Here is a 21022-nt window from a genome sequence, read left to right as displayed (position 1 = left end):
AAACTTGTTGAATTAATAAAAGAAAGAATAAATAAATAGAAAATGACACAAATGAATAAATTTTGAGGGAAAAAAACACATTACACTACGGCCTCTAAAGTGAACATTCTATAAATAGTATGTAAACAGTATAATATTATTGATTTAGCCAATAACTACAACATAACGTATGGACAAGGTTTAGGGAAAAGAGGGTCTTGGAAAAATATCAACTAACTGAAAATAAGGTTTAGTAGATAAACTATTTACACTGATTTATCTAAAAAAAAAAAAAAAAAACCAGCAGTACAAGCATAGTATTTGGAAATGAGAATGTAATCACCAAAAGTAATGGATAAGAGCCAGTAGCTGCTCTGCAGAACACAAAACAGGTGGGGAAAATGGGGGTGGGAGTGAAAATGGGGGTGGGAGTGAAGAGCTGCCTTTTTTGTTTGTTTTAAAAGCCTGTCAGTGTTGACTTTACTGTGTGCATGTATCATTTTAATTTATTTAAAAGCTGCAAAGAAAATGTACTAAAACCTCAGAACTCCTGTATACCTGTCTGACGACAATGTCTTATCCTTCAGGTGCTGACTCCTTTACTCATAATTTACAACTACATGCCAATTGATCATGATCTCCATCCTGGCCTACATCTCTCACTATCTCTTAAGTAATTCCTGATTCCCTCTTCTCCATGCTGCAACAATCTAACCTTTGTCTTGTGAAAACTGACTGCCTTTCCCACAATGCCTGTGGGAGTAGGGTAAAAGGGCGGAAAGAGGGAGGACACAGGACACTATTTTATGATTAAAAGTTTTGGATATCTAACTTCAGTGGTTCCTCACTGTTATCAATATCGTTACCATCTCAAGTCTCCTCAACAGTGTTTATAAAAGTCACTATTTTCTCCCAGCCCTCAACCTAAGTCCAATCCCTCTTCCAACCAAACAGCTTGATCCCATTTCATGAAAAATAACTGAACCTATGAACCAGGATGAACTTCCTCAGCTACCTGCCTGCTCCTCTACTCTTCCCAGGTCCACATTTTCCAGTTCCCATACTTAAATCCTTACCTCTGTCACTGGAATAACCCCTCTCAAAACTAAAACTAACTTCAGCCTTATTTTATTGCAAGGCTCTTGCAATTGACTTCTTACCAGTCTGCAGTGGTCATTATGCTTTTGTTTCAGAGCCACCTCCCAGGATGTCCAGACTGTCAATTCCCAATCTTTTACCTCTCAATGATGCAACAAGATGCCTCTCTATCACACCATTCCACTGAAACTGCTCTCCTAAAATCACCAATAATCTGAATGCTAAAAATCCATGAGTACTTCTCAAGTTTCCTCTATTACCTCATTGTAGCAACTAGAACTAATTAATCTCCCTCCTTCAAACATTCACTTCTCTAATGTTAGCACCACAATCCCTTAACTTCGCTTCTCTTTTTCTGTATTCTTCAGTATTCTTTGCAAGCTCCTCTTACTCTGTCCATAAAGTGTTGATGTTCACCAAGGTCCCATTCTCCCCCTTGTTCCCACTCCACAACTTCTCCCTGATCAAAATTTCTTCCTTTGCTTCATATGTGGTGATGACTTCATATCTATCCTCACTAGAAGACCACACACCAGTTCAAAACCCTTTAGAATGCAAGTGTTTCTTTTGGAACTTTTTAAAGATGAATTATAAACTCATCTCATGTTTCCATCTCACCTATTCTTCCCTTTCACTGTTTCTAATACCAGTGGATGGCATGACATCTAGTTGCTGAAGTTACAAACTGAGGAATGATCATGGATTCTTCATATTCTTACTCTCTTCACATCTAGGAAATCGGTTAAGTCATGTTGGTTCTATTCATTTTCTCTCACCTCTTTTGTCATTCTTATTGACATACTGACAGTGTCTTGCAATGTCTGAAAAACTGCAATAAACTCACGTTTCCAACACAATTCACACCTCTGTTCCAATCTATCCAACCCACAACTTAGTGAGCCTTCTAATACCATATGAAAATCTGTGTCATTTCCATGCTGAAGTTTTCCGCATGACTAAAGAATCCAGTAATTCCTTCGCATAGCATATTAGTCCCTCATGAACACCCCATCTGGACCTATCTCCTACCAGTCTTTCCCTTATACTTTGATCATCTAACTCTCTCATATCCCAAACCTCTATCCAGCTTATCTCCTCTGCTAGAAATATATCGCCCTAGCATTCCTGCCTGACAAACACCCATTCATCTTTTAAATCCCAGTTCAAATGTTAACTTCTTTAAGTTTCTCTGGTTCTCCCAAGTAAACTTAAATGCTCTATGTTCCTATGCACTCACTAGATATATGCATTCATCAGCAACCATACCTTTTCAAATATTCATCTCTCTTATTCTTTAAGCTTGATAAGAGCAAGACAAATTAATTTCTGAGTACTCAATGCTTTAACTGAGACCATGAGAATTATATTCACTTACTATTTGCTGAGTAAATAGTAACAAGAGTAAGCATTTAAAGTTAGTAATTCTATTACTAAAGTTTCTTAACTAAGGTACTAGAAGAACTTTTCTCTATTAAAAGCACATTTTTTTTATTAATTTAATATAGCCTGCATGTTACTAACATTTCAGACAGAAAACTATTTTGCTCATAGTTGCATATTTTCTCATGATGAACAACTGAAGGTTCTTTGTACAATGGTGATTTTATATGAGGAGAGTTGAGGAGGTTCCAGAACCCTCCCAAAATACTTCAAACGATCGTAAATTTTAAGGACCCCCTTTTCATGACCTCACATAAGCCACAATTAGAGACAAAAGTTACATTTTTCTAAATATATGAAAAATATTAACTGTTTAGCCTATTTTAACATAAGTAATTTTTTTCTTAAACAATAAGATTCACTTTAATATTTTAGTATACAAAAGAAAGTTCCTGATATTAACTCTTTCTGAATCTTATAGTTGATCGATATTTTCTGCTGAATATTTTTTAAAAACTACAGCTAAAAAAAATTACCTCTGGATGAAAAAAGATTTCAGGTCCCAAGAATCTCTCATAACCAACGTCGATGGAAAATTCTTTCTTTGAGATAGCATTGATTCCAGTATACTGTTTAATCCACTTTGATCCATCTGTGTCATATTTGTTAAATTCTTTTACTAAATCTGGGCAGACATAACTATAGCGCTCCTAGAAAAACAACAAAAAAAAATTTTTCCTGTTGTTTTAGAAAAACTTAAAAAAGAATGGCATATTTTCAGTCAACTAGAATTTTTAAAAATCTTCAGACAAAAAATTAGAAAATAAAACAGAAGAAAATTTTGTATTAAGATATTATTATATGTGCAGTATGAATAAACACCTCGTTCCTACACATAATTCCTGGCTTCATATATGAATAGAATATGATTTGACAAATAAAAAAAGAGTCAAGTTCTGCTATTTCAATATCATTTTATGAAAATGTTCATCAATGTCCTCTAATACTTTATACCATTTCAGTTAATAAAGTCTATATTTGGAAGAGGAGAAAGCATAACATAAACACAGAACTGAATAATAACTATTAACTGATGTATCCTTACAAATTAATATAGAACCCTTAATACTTCCCGGGAACAAAACTGATTATGTGGTCTAAGTAAGTAAAAAAGGCTGAATGTAAACTATTCTTTTTCATTATATTACCAGCCATGCTGAATTCTTATCTTATATATTTGGTTATATGTCCTAAGTAAAAGTTTTCATCTAAAACGAAATTCAAAAATGTTATAAGTTATAACAATCTATGGACTCCTGATTGCCAGACTTCTATTTCTTTTTAAATAAGAATATATATTTCATATGTTTTTATACAGCGAGGATACTATCCAAAACAGATAACATTATTATTGATATCAAAAGAAATAAAAGGAAAGTTAGAAAATAAAGAATATGATTGCGTTAAACTCCAGAGATTTCTCAAAGATACCGAAACAGCAGTGTTCATATTAATATTCTGCATACTTAATATTGATGCCACCAACTTGGGGTGGTTTTTGGCAGCCATTTAGTAATTCTCTTACTACCTAGGAAGCAGTAAATTCATTTCCATTCCTAATCTCTGAAGTGCAAGGAAAACCCTACAATCATGCAAAGACAGGCAAATTAATGAAGTTGTTTTTGCCAGAGCAATTTTGCTTTTACACATTCAAAACATATGTGAGAGATACACTGAAATTTTTTAGGTATGCTAACAAATGATAAATTTTAAAAAGCAATGTTTTTTGATAGTTTTTATGCAGCACTAATATAAGACTTACACAGCATACAAATTATTTAAATACCTTAAATAGCCTTCACATTTTTCTTCCATTTACCCTATCACTTGAGCTAACTATGCATTCTATAACCGAATCAATCAGTTACACCAAAAAAAATTTGTAACAGAAAACTGTTAGGATTAAAATAAGGAATTCAGTGAAGAAATTGAGATGTGAGGACTCTTAAGTGAACTAATTTATTTTTATGAAAAAGAATTATCACGAAAGGACATGTTCAAATCAAGATGTATACATGGTCTCTCAAAGGTGAAATGTGGAAAGGACAGGAAAAGAGTTGATAATCCCCCCAAAATTTCCTTATAAGAAATACAGAGAAAACATATATATAATTAAGGGCAATGAATAGTAACTGGCTAACAAGGTTTTTTTTAAAGGTACTGTTCTAAAGAATTTTTCATGTTAATCTTACAAATCCGATATTAATTTCCAACTGAATTACACTCTCATCATTATTTTTTACCTTTACTGCCTTAGCAGTTTCCAAGGATTGCTCTGGAGGGATTCCTACTTCTCGATCTCTCAGCAATTGCTGAATAAAATATGTTATATCTCGTCCTGCGATGGGAATGTGCTTAATACAGCTGCCAATCACATACCCTTCAGCCTAGAAAAAAAAAGTGTCAAATTTACTGTCAATACTTTCAAAATTAATACCACCAAAATAATTAGACATTAAAGACCTGTATCTCAGCTTAGGGTATTTCTATTCTCAAGTACTGCTTTTACTCCAGGAAAATTCTAGTATTCATTCCTCAACTATATTCCTCTCAGTTTACTTATAAAATTTATAATACTGTACAGATATTCTGAACAAAAATGGCCACCAACTTAGACATATTCTCCCACTGGGAAGAGTTTAAACTATGACTGAAATGGCCAAACAACACAGAAAGAATGATTTTCAGAAGTATTAAATATTTTAGATAGCAGACTTCAGATGATATGATTTTTTAATCTATAATTTCAATAAAAAATTGCATTGTAGGAAATTTGATTATTATCTCACAAGTGCCTATCATTTTTCCTAATGAAGTAGGTACCAATTTCTCATGACTGAGACATTCCATGCACCATCGTAATGCCAAATAATTAAATTCTGCAGAATGAGTTCATAAATTTACTGATACAAGTCAGAAGTGCAAGAAATAATTTAGAAAAATTAAATTTCATTAACAAAAAACATCATGAATGTCTTCATCTGCCCATGACAAAATATTAGGGATCAGATTCATCCTCTCACCTTAAAGATAAAACAGGACAAATTACATGAAATAAAGGTTTTAGGATATTGGAGAACAGGCAGAGTAGGGCAGTGATCCCTAAGAGAAGGGAAAACAAACAAGGTAAGTGCTACAAACACATCCCATCTCACTCCTTATGGAGAGTTCTCAGGCAGAAATAATGGGAGGGAGAACCCTAACAGAGTTTGGTGTTCTCATTAAGTTGAGGATACAGAATTTAGATTTCAGAGAAGTCAAGATAGCTACAGTTTGCAAGTCAGATTACTAAAGTGGAAAAAGCTGCGTGGCTAGTGAGTGCTAGAGATATGAAAAGAGTTATCATTTTAGCAGATTAGTAATTATCAGATGCATGTGAGGAAACCATTAAGGCCAGAGAAAAGAATCTCTCAAAAGGAGTGGGCAAAACAATTCCCAAAGCTCATACATAACTGGGAATAGTCTATGTTCCCACTAGCCAGAGTTTAAAGACTTCGAACACAGAACATGGAGTAGAGCTCTCTAAAGAGTATTGCCTCAATACTGGAAGAAAGTTAGCCTAGACAAAAGGTTGTTCTGGACTTGCTTAATGTTTTAAAAGAGTCCCTGAAAGGTTCAAACTGACTTCCTAATAACTTAACTATGTCCCAAAGAAAAAACCGTTAAAATATTTAAGAATATTTTGAACTCCTAGGGCTCTAAAAACCCTAGGGCTCTAAAAATCCAGGACAAAACAATGTAAATATATAATACTCAATTGAAAATTATAACCAAGGAACCAGGAAAATAGAACCCCCAAACAGGAGAAAATTCAATCAATAAAAAGCAGAAATGTCAAAGATATATAATTAGTAGGCAAAGACATTAGGAGCTAATATAGTCCACATGATCAAGAAGACCAATGGAAACAAGAAGGAGAAATGGAAAATATACAAAGACCCAAAGAAAACTTCTAAGGAGAAAAAAAATCTGAAATTAAAAATACATTACATACAATAAATAAAAAACAGCAAATTTGAAAACACAGAAATAAGAACTATCCAAAATGAGAGGAAAAATAATTAGGAAAAAAATGAACAGAGCATCAGTAAACTATGAGACAACCTAAAGCAGCCTAAGATACACGTAATTGGAGTTCCCAAAGATAGACGGTTAAGGGAGAGATAGAAAGGTTACATGAAGAAATAACAGACAAAAACTTTTCAGATATGATGAAAATCACAAATCCATAATTAACATGGAAGGTATTATGTTACGTGAAATAAGTCACACAAAGGAAGACAAATCCCATATGATCTCACTTATATGTGGAATCTAAAGAACAAAATAAACAAAACAGAAACAAACTCATAGATGCAGGGAATAAGCTGACAGCTGCTAGATGAGAGAGGGATTGAGGGGTGGGGTAAAAAAGGTGAAAAAAGATTAAGAATTACAAATTGGTAGTTATGAAATAGTCATGGGGATGAAAAGTATAGAAAATATAGTCAATAACAAGGTAATAACTGTATAGTATCATGTGGGTACTAGACTAGCCAGGGGGATCACTCTGTAAATTATATAAATGTCTAACCACTATGCTATACACCTGAAACTAATATAAAACAACAGTGAATGTTAACTGTAATTGAAAATTTTAAAAAATAAGGGAGGTAAAGGAGAATAAGAGCTTCAAATTTCCAAGTTTAAAACAACTAAGCTGTGGAGATGTGGTGTACAGCATAGGGACTATAGTCATTAATATTGTGATAGCATTGTATGCTGTCAGATGGGTGCTAGATTTATCATGATTGTAACTTATTTAGGTACATTAATGTTGGAAGAAAAAAAAACTACAAAATTCATAGATGCAAGCAGCTCAATGAACTCCATGGAAAAGATACAAAGAAAATCACTTTTAGGTAAACCACAATCAAATTGCTGAAATCTAGTAAGCCAGGAATATATAAGGAGAAAATCTCGAAGGTAGTCAAATAAGAAGCATTACATTCAAAGCCACAGACATTGGAATGACGGCAGATTTATTTTCAGAAACAAAGCAAGCCAGAAAACAAGAGAGTTACATCTTTAAAATACTGAAAGGAAAAAAACTGTCAACCTAAAATTCTATGCCAAGGAACACTGTCGAAAAATGAATGCAAAAATAAAAAATTTTTAAAAGGATATACCTAAGTTGAAAGAATGCATAGCCAGTAGATCAGCACTATAAAAAATATTAATGGTCATCATTCAGGCTGAATGAAATGATGCTAAATGGAAATCTGATCCTTCACAAAGGAATAAAAAGCAGTGAAAATGATATGTGATTAAATATGAAATAATTTTATGTTTTTCGAAATCTTTTTAAAACATGTCTGTTTGCTATGAGCTGACTTGTGTTCTGCCCCTCTGAAAATTCTTATTTTGAAGTGCTAACCCCCAATACCCAAGAATGTGACTGCATTCAGAAATAGGGTCTTTAAAGAGGTAATAAGTTAAAATGAAGTTGATTGGAGTGGGCCCTAATCCAGCAAGACTAATGTTCTTAGAAGATTGCCACACAGAGAAGAAAGACCATGTGAAGACAAAAGGAATATCAGGCCATCTATGAGCCAAAGAAAGAGGAGAGGGGGCTCAAAAGTAATCAACCCTATCGACACCTAACCACCCTATCTGTGAAAAAATTAATTTCCTGTTGTTTAAGCCACTCGGTCTGTGGTACTCTGTTATAGAAACCTAGCAAAATGAATATATTACCTGCAATGAAAAAAATTAATAATGCACTATTGAGTTATAACATGTATAAGTAAAATGAATGACAATGACAGCACAGACTAGAAGAGACAGACTTGTACGGTTATCATGTCATCAGACTTATGAAACAGTAGAATATTATTTGTAGTTAGAGTGTGATAAGTTAAAGATGTTTACTTACAAACCATAGAGCGACAACCACCAAAAATAAGCAAACAATTAGAGAAAAAGTATAGGATAGCTAATAAGTCAATTAAAATAATTATTAAAAAATAATCCATTAATTCAAAAGAGAGAAAATAAAGACTATAAATTTTAGTCATTTTGCAACTGAGGCACAATAAAAAACCTAATTGGTCATTAAGATTGCACAAAGTCTCGCAGAAAATGCTTCCTCAGACAAATAATCCAATCTAATGCATTTCTCTTAATATGCTTTACTAAATTCAAACCATAACACGCAATCTTATCTTGAGCTTTTCATTCAAAAAATTAATTCTCTTCAAGTCAATAATGGTCATGTGCTTGCAACTAACAGCTAGTTAATGCCACCAGTCTGAAATCTGTGAATTACGGATAAGACTATCAGCTGGCTAACACACACAGACACATCCAAACTGGAAAACAGAATTCCATGTTTAAGAAAAGAAAGCCATATATATTTCCATTCCAGATATGCCAATTTATCATGTCCTAATTAGAAATTAGAAACAGCATATATTTCTAATAATTTTCTAATGACAGTACAAACCTACAGCAAAAGAAACAAACATTTTGGAATTTGTTTATAAAATTTTAAAATTTGACTAAAATATAGCTATAGCTGAACAAATAGCCAAATTAAAAGTTTTTAAAGTATAGTATTTAAAGTTTTTAAAACATGGTATTAATTCATATAATTTAACTTTGTCAGATGTATTATTTGATGTCCGGTCTAGTAATCTGAAAATTTCCTTACCACAGGAATGACATGAGTGACACCATCTCCACTGTCTATTACCGTACCAGTCAATGTCCGTTCTCCTACTTGTCGTGAGGTCCAGGATGCAGCTAAGGCAAGAACAGCCTTGAACAAAAAGAAATAAAACAGGTGAAAAAAATAAAAACGAAGAGGAAAAGTTAATAGAAAAAGTCATTTTAATGGAGTGCTTTATTTAATTTTAAATCTAGTTATTTCTAGGAATAAAATACACAAAATTAATTTATAATACGCAAACTGTTCACATCCTACATTTTATTAAGGCTTGTATTTGCTTTTAGAGGTATATTTACAAAATTTCCATATTTTAGTGAAGGCCATTTTTCTCCTAAAAAAAAAAAATGTGGAAGACAAACATAAAATTGTGTACTATTAAGATTACCAAGATTTAAACTACGTTTATATGGGACAGCCTGCTACAAAGTAGGTAGAGAAGCACACAACCAACAACCCAATCATCAGTTATTCAACACACAGATGGTTATAAACAAGTAAGTCTTATAAGGTTAGCTACGAATTGCCTAAGTGTAATATGCATTTAGGAATATGGAACAAGTTACTTATCCACAGAAAAAGCCATTGCACACTTCCAAATACTATGATTTAATTAGGAAACTAGGTTGAAAACATTTCTCTATGAAAAATCTTGACATCAGCAATAAAGTATAATTCTTTTTTAATAAAGTCTGTGAATTAAGAAATCAGCACAGCTAGTTCATTTTTTTAATTTAAATTTCCTATTATCCAAGCCTCTAACAAGATATGTGACTAATAATTAAAAATAGAGCTAAACTGGCTTTATTTTATCTACTTGCAACATAATAGCTGAAAGGCACCCATAAAGATATCTAGGTCAACCTCCAATTTTAACACAGGATCACACCATATCATTGTGAACTAACAGAACCGTACAGTAGTTTATACACTAAATAAGCATTTGTAGTATGCCAGGTATCACATTTACTATGGGGTTAAAAAATAAGAAGTGAGTTCTGATCCTGAGGGGTGGGACAGAAGCTGTTCCATACAAATATATACACAAATTAAGTGCAATAAAATATTACAGGGATTTTTGACATGGGATACAGAATCACAAAGGAGAAGGAGGTCAAATATATCAAGCAGTAAACCAGTCAAAACATACTATAAAAAAAGGACACAATGAAAATATCACAAGGATAAATGGATATATATATAAAAGTCTTGACATGGAATAAATACTCACATATTAGTTCCTTTTATTTCTGTCCTATGAAAGGCCTTAAATTATCCAAAAACCATTTATCTTTAATATTTCTTTTGCTGACTAAGTAACTCCGTTTCCTATATGATTTCTAAATTATCAATTCAGGAGAGAACTATGACATGCTTTGAGATTGTGAAATAAGTGTGTGTGTGTGCGTGTGCGTGTGTGTGCGCGTGTGTGTGTGTGTAAAAATCAAATTAAACCAGATTAAAATTTAAGAGTGATGCTTATCTTGATTTATGAACTTGCTTACCTGCACAGCAATGTACAAGCCTGGAACATTGAAGGATTCAAACATTATTTCAGCAGTATATTCCCTGTTTTCTGGAGTATTCAGTGGAGGTTCAGTCTATTAAATTAAGTAACAGTTTAAATAAACAGTATCATTACTTTAATAACCTTATAATTTTAAATGAGAAATTATTTTAAACACAATTTTAAAAGTCACTGAACTTAAAGGTAAAGACAAACACATAGAACAAGGGAAAACTACAGCGAATTTAAACAGATCTATACATGTTAAGAAAACAATATGGTTATTCACATAAAAAAAGAAACGACTCCTGTCATACCACTCTTAAGGGTTAAACATTGAGATAGGAAAGGGGGGAGAAGACAGGAAGAAGACCTAGTAGAATCACCTTGTAAAGATGGTAAAAGACCTCCAGGCAAACATATCAGTGGTATTTGCTAGAGAAAGAACTTTCATCTATGCAATGTTTATAGCAGGATGTACTTGGTCTGTCTATAATTATAGTAAATAAGCCAAGATTCTACAAGTTTAGGGCACGGCTTCCTGAAAATGTTATGTAACTGTTAAAAGGATAAAATGAAGATGTTTGCACAGTTCTCTTCAATTTATGTAGCTGCAGCATACATCACTTAGATGACTGTGGGGTAAGTCTGTGGCAACAAAGGTCCTAGGGAACAGCACTGGCGATCCAGGAGTTCATGTTTCACCTATGCCTCATGATTATTTAAATCATTTAATTATTAAAGATTGAAATTGGGTAAGACCTCTGATTCTTATGAGTCTGGTTTGACAATCCAATCTTTTTTATTATCTCATTTATACTCGAAAGGCAAAACTTTTAAACTTAAGAAATATAGAATTATCTTTTTGATCTGAGGTAAGTCATGATTCCTTAAATTTAGAGAGCAAAACTGCAAAGGGAAAGAACACTAAAACTTAAATTTACTACAATTTAAATTATTTTTTAATTTTAAAAGGCACTATAAAGTAAGTTAAAAACTAACCAGAAGTCTTTTTCAATACGTAAAATTGTCTGATGTGCTTATTATTTAGAAGGGTTTTGGAATTATACTGAAAACTATGGAGATTTTAATAATAGGTACATAAAAAATTAAGCAAACTAAAAAAACTAGGCAGTAAAACTATAAACTTCAAAACAAACATTAAATTCAGAGGACTTCACAAAGAAAACTTACAAGTGCTCAACATCATTAGTCATCAGGAAAATGCAAATTAAAACCAAAATGAGGGATCTTATCCACCAGAATGGTTAAAATTAAAAAGACCAACACACTAAATATTGGATAGAATGTAGAGCAAACAAATCACTAATATATTGTGGATGCGTGTGCAAAAAGATACAACCTCTTAGAAAAAGTTCTGAAAGTGTCTGAAAGTTTTCAATCATGTACCTATCTTACAACACAGCAATTTCATATCTAGGTATTTACGAAAGAGAAATAAAAACATGTCCATGAAATAACCTAAGAATGTTCATAATAGCCAAAATATTCTTACTAGTGAAAGACTGCAAACAGCCCCTGGGTGATCATCAACAGGAAAATGGGATAGTGAGGTGCATTCATACAATGGAATACAATCCAGCAACACAAAGCAGCACATTACTGGTACATGCAACAACATGGATGAATCTCAATATCATACTGAGTAAAATCTTATTAGAGAACATATCTTGTATGATTCCATTTTATCTGTGCTGGAAAACATCAGACCAGTAGTTGCCTCTAGGGCATAGGGGCAGGGATTAACTAGAAAAGGTCCTGAGAAAACTTTCCAGGCAGATTCAATCTGTATCTTGGTAAGGGTTTACGACACATAGTATACACATCTGTCAAAATCAGGGATGAACAAACTACATCATGCATCCTGTAGGCCACATCCAGCCTACCACCTGTTTTATGTAAATACAATTTTATTGGAACACAGCCATATCTATTCATTTAAGTATTATCTATGGCTACTTTTCTGCTACAACGGCAGAGCTGAGTAGCTGCAACATACACCATATGGCCTACAAACCCAAAAGTATATGCTATCAGGTGGTTTCACCAGTGAATTCTACCAACCATTCATAACAGATTTAATACTTTTCCTCATCAAACGCTTCCAAAAAATTGAAGAGGAGGCAGTATTTCCCGACTCATTTTATGAGGCCAATACCACCCTGATACCAAAACCTGGTAAAGATAACAAAAAAAAGAAAACTACAGACCAGTATCTCTCATGAACACAGATGCAAAAATCCTAAATAAGATATCAGCAAACCAAATACAGTAACATATAAAATAGATTATACACCACAATCAAGTGGGCTTCATCCCAGGGGCACATGGATAACGTTCAACATAAACAAATTGATTAATGTGATATCCCACATAAACAAATTAAAAAATAAGAATCACATTATTATATCAATAGATGCAGAAAACGTCTTCAACAAGATACAGCATCTATTTATGATCAAAACACTTAACGAAATCGATATAGAAGGAAAAGTACCTTAACATAATAAAGGCCATATACAATAAACCCTCAGGCAACATTATACTTAATGGTGAAAAGCTAAAAACCTTTCCTCTAAGATCAGGAACAAAACGAACCTGTCCACTATTGCCACTGTTATTGAATATAACACTGGAGGTCCTAGCGAGTGCAATCAGGCAAGAGAAAGATATAAAAGGCATTCAAATATGAAACGAAGAAGTCAAACTGTCACTCTCTATAGAAAACCCTAAAGACTCCACAGGAACATTGCTAGAAACAATAAGTAAATACAGTAAAGCTTCTGGATATAAAAGCAATATTAAAAAATCCATAGCATTCCAATACTCTAATAAAGAATTGTCAGAAAAAGAAGTGGAAAAAGAATCCCTTTTGCAATTGCAACAAAAAAGAATAAAATACCTAGGAATAAATTTAACAAAACATGTGAAGGACATATATAATGAAAACTATAAGACCCTATTAAAAGAAATCAAAGAAGATACAAAGAAATCGAAAGATATTCCAGGTTCCTGGACTGGAAGAATGAACATAGTTAAAATGACCTATTATCTAAAGCATTATACAGGTTTAATGCAATCCTCATCAAAATCCCATTGGCATTTTTTAAAGAACTAGAACAAAAAATCATCAGATTTATATGGAACACAAAACCCTAAATCACCAAAGCCATGCTGAAAAAAAAAAAAAAAAGCTGGAGGCATCACTCTGACTTCAAATTATACTATGAAGCGACAGTAATCAAAACGACATGGTACTGGCAGTAAAACAGACACGTGGACCACTGAAACAGAATTGAGAGCCCAGAAGTAAACCCATGTTTATATGGGCAAATAATTTTCGACAAAAGATCCAAAAACATACAATGGAGAAAGGAAAGCCTCTTTAATAAATGGTGCTGGGAAAACTGGAAGGCCACTTGCAAAAGAATGAAACTAGACTGTTGTCTATCACTACACACCAAAATAAACTTAATATGCATTAAGGATCTGAATATATGACTTGAAACAAATTGCATGGTAGAAAACATAAGAACTAAACTCAAGGACCTTGGACTTAAAGAGGATTTTATGAATTTGACCTCAAAGGCAAGGGAAGTAATAGCTAAAATAAATCAATGAGGCTACATAAAGCTTAAAAGCTTCTGCACAGGAAAAGAAACCATCAACGAGGTAAAGAGACGACCATCTGAATGGGAAAATATATTTGCAAGCAACACCTCCAATAAGAGCCTAATATTCAAAATATACAAAGAAGTCATACAACTCAATAACAATAAAAAAAAAAAAAAAGATTCAGTTAAAAAATGGGCAGGGGACCTGAATAGACACTTCTCCCAAGAAGACATACAAATGGCCAACAAACCTATGAAAAGATGCTCCATATCACTAGCTATTAAAGAAATGCAAATAAAAACCACAATGAGATACCATCTCACACCTTTAGAATACCTTATCAACAGAACAAGTAATAACGAGTGTTGGAGAGGATGCAGAGAAAAAGGAACCCTCATACACCGCTGGTGGGACTGCAAATTGGTACAGCCGCTATGGAAAACAGTATGGAGGTTCCTCAAAAAAAAACTAAGAATTGATCTACCATATTATCCTGAAATCCCTCTACTGGGTATTTACCCCAAAGGCTTGAAAACCCATATCTGAAAAGATATTTGCACACCGATGTTTGTAGCAGCATGATTCACGGTGGCCAGAACCTGGAAACAACCAAAGTGTCCTACAACAGATGACTGGATAAAGAAGATGTGGTACATATATATAATGGAATATTACTCAGTCATAAGAAGAGATGAAATACTGCCATTTGGGACAGCATGGATGGACCTTGAGATAATCATGCTAAGCAAAATAAGCCAAATGGAAAAATGGAAACCACATGACGTCACTTTTATGTGGTATATAAACCCAAAAGCAACAAATGAACAGGACAAATAAGCAGAGACTCATGGACATGGATAATGGACTAGTGGTTACCAGAAGGTAGGGAGGGCACAGGAAGGGACAAGTGAATGGAATAAAAGGGGTCAAATATGTGGTGACAGAAAGAAATCTAACTATGGGTGGTGAACACACACTGCGATGTATATATATATGCCTCACTGTTGAATTGTACACCTAAAACTTACTGAAATATTTCATTAACCAACGTTGCCATAAAAAAATAAAATTATGCATTTTTATAGCATATACTTTTTATATATAAAAAAAATTGTAAACAAATAGTAAATTCTAGTTGATGTGCATGCCAAAATATTTAAGGGTGAAATGACTCACTTTGAAGTGATTTAAAAAATAAGATGGACTGATGGATGAATAACCTAATAGATGTCATAATACAATTATTGTTGAGTCTAGGCTGTGGGTATATGAGTGTTGATTGTAATGTTCTTTCAAATTTATGTTTATGGTCCAGCCATAAAGAATACAGGTGAATTGTATCTTATCGTGCCTCCCAAATTTTTTTTTTTTTTTTTTTTACAAATACAGCAAGATTCTCAACCAGCAAAAAGATTACAATTTGCTTCATTATAGTGGTCTGGAATTGAACCTTCAATATCTCTAGGGTATACCTGTATTTGCAAATTTTATTATGATAAAAGATAAACTATTGAGTTAACCAAAAACTATGATGTAGCTATATTGCAGGAAGGGGGAGAAGATATAGATTCTGTATTACAAAAAGGAAAATAAAAGAAAAAGAATAAAGCCCTTATCGTTCCTACTATGTAGTAGAAAGTGTATAATATTTAAAAAACAAGTAAGAAATAAAAGAAACACTGTTTAAATCTATAAAATACTATTCAGAAAAAATTTAAAATGTTTGCCCCTGGGAAATATGAATAAAGGGTTGGGAGAGGTAAGAAAGAATAGTGCTATTTTTTTGTTTTAAATCTTACAGTAGCTGATTTCTTTTATGCTATGAACATGTACTGCTTTGATACAAAGAAAAAAGTTTAAAAATTAAGTTATATTACATTTACTGTTATCAAAAATTACAAATAAAGTAATCAGACTAGTTATTAACAAAGGAAAGTGCTGTTTCCAACTTTTTTCTGAACCTCACTTACTATGCTTACCATAAAGGTTACATATTATCAAAAAAACTTTAGCACCTAAACTTTGGTGCTTCAACATGTTACTACTCTATTGGAACCCGGATATGGACAGTCTTAAAAATGACAGAATTTTCTAAGAAAGTCTTTTAGACATGACAATTTAATACACAATAAAGTATGCTCTAGTGAGTACAGATGTGATTAAAATATTCTCATTAAGTTTCTTCAAGATTCCTCCATGAAATTATCTGTACTTACCAAAAGAAAATAATGGTCTTCGGGTTCTGCCCTTAAATATTTAAAGATCACTTGTTCCATAAACCTTTCCATCAAATCCCAATCTTCGACTATACCATGGCGGATAGGCCACTATTAAAACAAAAAAAATATATAAATTAAATCTTACATCAACGATAAATAAAACTATCAAAAAAATTAAAACTCAGGGAATACTAGATTATTAGTGGATACTAGATGAATACAGCATTTCTTCAGTGTGATAACCATACTGTAGATCATTCTTTAGGAGATGCATACGTAATTATCGAGAGATAAATAAAATTATTTCTACAACATATTTTTAGATGGTTCAATGTAAAAATGTTAAAAATTATAAATTTAGATGAAAGGTACGGGTCTTTCTAGATTTCCAAAAATTTTGTAATAATGAACTTAACTTATTAAAATTAAACCTGTGAAAATTATAATTTATTACAATTTCTTAATTTTTAATTTATTAGCTCTTTCACAGATATTTGTTTTGTGCCTAATAAATGAAACACAACTGTTAAGTATATACCAAGAATAATCATAAATCAAGCATGTAAAATTTTATAAGAAAAGTTATATAAATATTTGTATAGAACCAAGTTTCCAAATCTGAGTCCCAGGGTACTACAGCAAATTCACAAAAACAATACAAAATACTTTAAATTTCCAGAGAAATATAGTGATACTCAAAATTAGTTCAACACTGCATAACTACTAGTTCAAGGTAGTTTAGTTTCAACATTAGGTCATAGTATGTTCCTTTCAGTAATATCACTTTTTGAGGAAGCCAGGTTCCCAGCAATTGCTATATAAAAACCAAGTACCTCCACCCAAAAAACTCATGTAAAAAAAGAAATGAGGGTGGCAATGTGCAATATGATTCTAGGTATGAAGAGCTGTGAAGTGTCTAACAGAGTTTTGATGTGCATCCTAAATAGTAACCGTGACTATTTAACAATTAAATAAAAATATCTTCCTTTCAAATAAGTGTCATTTTTTTCAAATGGCTACTAAGTTTTTTAAACCTAGCTACTTAATAAGCAGAACTGTTAGATATTTCTTTTGGTCTAGATGGCACAGTACAAAATCTTACTGATACACTAAAGGCACTGACGAGGTTTATAAATCTGCAATAAAATACAGTTCCACAACACATACAACTAACAAAAGATTAGTATTCCAAGTATATCAAGAATTCCTTAAATAAGCTAATTTAAAGTGTAGGCAAAAAACTTTAAAATATATATAACATAAAAGGAAACAAAAAAATATAGTTCCATGCAAATTGTACATACTCAATACCTAAGGCTGAAAGAAAAAGTAAACATCCTTTACTCCTTTACTCAATCATTAAACCTCTTATCTATTTCTTATTCCCTTATATATACAAGTCAACCTACCCTTCTCCATACTTTAAGGCATTATACTATGATTTCTACTCCTCAGTTTATGTAAGGAAAAAATGTACTTTTACCACATCATTCATTTTGGAACATAACGGGAAGTTTACATATATTTCGATGTGCTAAGTGTTATTTTCCTGTGTACCTACTGTGAACCATTGACATAAACGCTAAGGACATGAACATCCTGCCCACAAGAAACTCAGTCTAATGAAAGAAATGGATAGAAACATAATATTTTAAGTTTTAAAAGAAAGGGCGAGATGACAAATATAGAACAAGATGATAAACTAGGTTTCTGAGGGAATATAGGAAGGTTCAGAGGTCATCTCTAAGCTGGGTCTTAAAGAAGCAACCTTGTCAATTTTATTTTCTTGGAGGGGGAAGGAAAAACATGTAGCCAGAGAACAGAGAAAGATATATTCAAAGGCAAACATTGAATAATATACAAACACTTGATTGGGATAAAGGGACCTAACTTTGTATGGCAAGCCTTTGTTTCTCTACTCTGTTGATCTTTACTCTCCACAATGATGATTTAAATATTTTCCCGACCAAATTTCACAATCTTTACTATTCCCTGGGAAGTACAGATGATGTTACCATGTATTTCACAGAGAAAGCCTAAACCAGCATTCAGAAATCCTTTCACCAAATCTGTAAAACTGATTCTATACTTACTCCTTTTTCTCTTTCACTTTTTTATAATATGAGATGTTCCACATATTAATTAGATCATCTGTGCTCTGGATCTTGTCCCTTCTAAGCTTTCTCAGAGAGGTAAACTATACTCTTATCATTGTTACTTTAATCTTTTTTATCTAATAGCTCTTTCACAGTAGCATTTAAACATCTCTTCTGTCTTAACTCCATAACTTGTCTCTTCATCTATTAACTCCCTCCCAATCACAGCCAGACCTCATGGAATACTATCATCATTGTTTCCTGGCCTACCATTCACAATCCAACCTACTGTAGTCGGCCTCACTATTTTAAAACTATTCTTATTAAAGTTGGAAATGACATCCTTGTGCTAGAGACAGCAAATAATGTATGGGATCTAGCTGATTTGCTATCTTAGCAGCATTCCATGCTCTTTATTCCTCTTTCCTATTTACCCCTTCTCTCAACCATGCCTTTTCAGTCTCCTTTGTAAGTTTTCCCCCCTCTATCCAAACCTAAATGCTGCAATTGAGCAGGCTCTTTCCTGGGCCTTTTCTCCAATATATACTCCCCTAGGTAATCTCATCCCTTCTAAAATAACTGATACTTTCCAAATATATATCTCCAGCTCTGTCTTATTTGAGCTCCAAAAGCCAAATATTTGTCTAACAATATATCAGATGTCTCCCAGATACCTGAAACATAACTTGTTAAAAACTAAACTTGTCCTTTCCTCCCTATGCCACAGACCAAAGTGTTCAGCAAGTATTCTCAGTTTCAAGAAATAAGAGGCAGGGAAACTATTCAGGAGCTGGGAATTATCATCCATTACTATGTACAGATTACCACCAATATCTAGTAAATCATTCCCTGTTACTCCTTAAATACCCATTTTTTTTTTATTCTTAGCCAAAAATTTTTAAATTTTTATGCACATCTTATTAGACTTCTAAACTATCATTTTACGACAAAAATACATAGAAAGTAGAGGATCATATTAAATGACACAAGAAGGATATAATCATCAGAATTCAGAATGAGACATTTAACAAGACAAATATCTATTTTTTTCCATAAAGGAAAGCATGCACACGTGCATGCGCAGACACACATACACAGAACCTATAAACTTATCAACCAAATTCAATTCGTAGAACTTTTAATCAATAATCAGGATAATTTGAGCACTGACTAGCTTTTAAATATTAAAAAACTGCACGCTGCATTTAGGTGTGATATTTATTATTTTAAAAAGCCCTTATCTTTAAGAGGTAAGTATTTGTAGGTAAAATAATATCTAGAATTTACTTTAAAATAAGCTACTGGGGGGAGGGGTACAGATAAAAAAAAAAGGTTGGCCATAGGTTGATTAACTACCAAAGCTCTGAGATGAGTATCTGGAGGTTCATGATATTCTTTTCTCTACTTTCATATATCAAGTTTTCCATGATAAAAGTTAAATGTTTGTGTGCACACACAATTTCTTATTCTTTCTACTCCCACTGCCATCATTGCAATCTAAGTTACTAATATTCCTTGCCTTAGCTATAACAATAGTCTGGTCTTCCCAAAATGATGCTGGGTCTCCAAATAATAAAAACAGCCAATATATATTGAGTATTCATAATGTTCAAAGCACCATAACAACTGTTTTATATCATTATCTCATTAAACCTCCCAACAATCCTAAACTACTAATATCTCCATTTTACAGAGGAAGAAACGGGAATTCAGCAAGGTTATATTAGTGAATGATATCACACAGCTAGTTAAGTAGCACACCCAGAATTCTGGTCCAAGCAGACATACTTCAATATTTGTGCTTTTAATCAATAACACTATTCCTCTACTTAAATGCATTAATGTGGCCCAAAGGACAATTTAATTCTTTAACATGGCCTCGCAACACTTTCAACAATTTTATCCTGGCCTACCTATCCAACCTCCTTACTTATTTCTACCTCATTCTCTATGTTTCAGGCACATTGGTCATTCATGGTTCCAGGTCCTTCATAATTTATTCTTCCTAAATACTGGAGTCTCTGCCTAGAACCACCTTGCCTACACAATTCACCCAGCTAACTTATTCTTCAAGCCTCAACTTAAAAAGATTTACTCCTCACAGACTTTTCTGAGTCCACAAACTAGGTAAGCTACTCCTGATATATACTCCAAGAGCATCCCATACTTTCCTTTTTCTAACAGCCTCGCCGCTTGGTATTATTTCTTCAACATTTTCCTACATTAAATAGCCTTGACATTAGGGAAGCTATTTTCTTATTTACCACTGTATTTTCAGCACTTACCCAAGCTTTCTACACATGGTAGTTGTTCTTTAATAAATAATGAGAACAGAAGAAAT

The 21022-nt window shown here is 32.9% G+C and overlaps 1 protein-coding gene across 1 annotated transcript in view; it reads right to left on the bottom strand.

Moving 5' to 3' along the window:
- Window positions 1-21022, bottom strand: part of ACTR3 (actin related protein 3) — a 56042-nt gene that overhangs the window by 10590 nt on the left and 24430 nt on the right. Inside the window, exons 4-8 of the mRNA XM_016156298.2 lie at window positions 16583-16693; window positions 10729-10824; window positions 9209-9316; window positions 4761-4904; window positions 2994-3167 (exon numbers count right to left, since the gene is read on the bottom strand). Coding sequence (XP_016011784.1) covers window positions 2994-3167; window positions 4761-4904; window positions 9209-9316; window positions 10729-10824; window positions 16583-16693 — 633 coding nt within the window. The remainder of the gene's footprint in view (window positions 1-2993; window positions 3168-4760; window positions 4905-9208; window positions 9317-10728; window positions 10825-16582; window positions 16694-21022) is intronic.

This window comes from Rousettus aegyptiacus, unplaced genomic scaffold, assembly GCF_014176215.1.
Source record: "Rousettus aegyptiacus isolate mRouAeg1 unplaced genomic scaffold, mRouAeg1.p scaffold_m13_p_2, whole genome shotgun sequence".
Classification (NCBI taxonomy): Eukaryota; Metazoa; Chordata; class Mammalia; order Chiroptera; family Pteropodidae; genus Rousettus; species Rousettus aegyptiacus.
The sequence above is the reverse complement of the archived record's forward strand: the minus strand, read 5'-3'. Positions and strand labels throughout refer to the sequence as shown.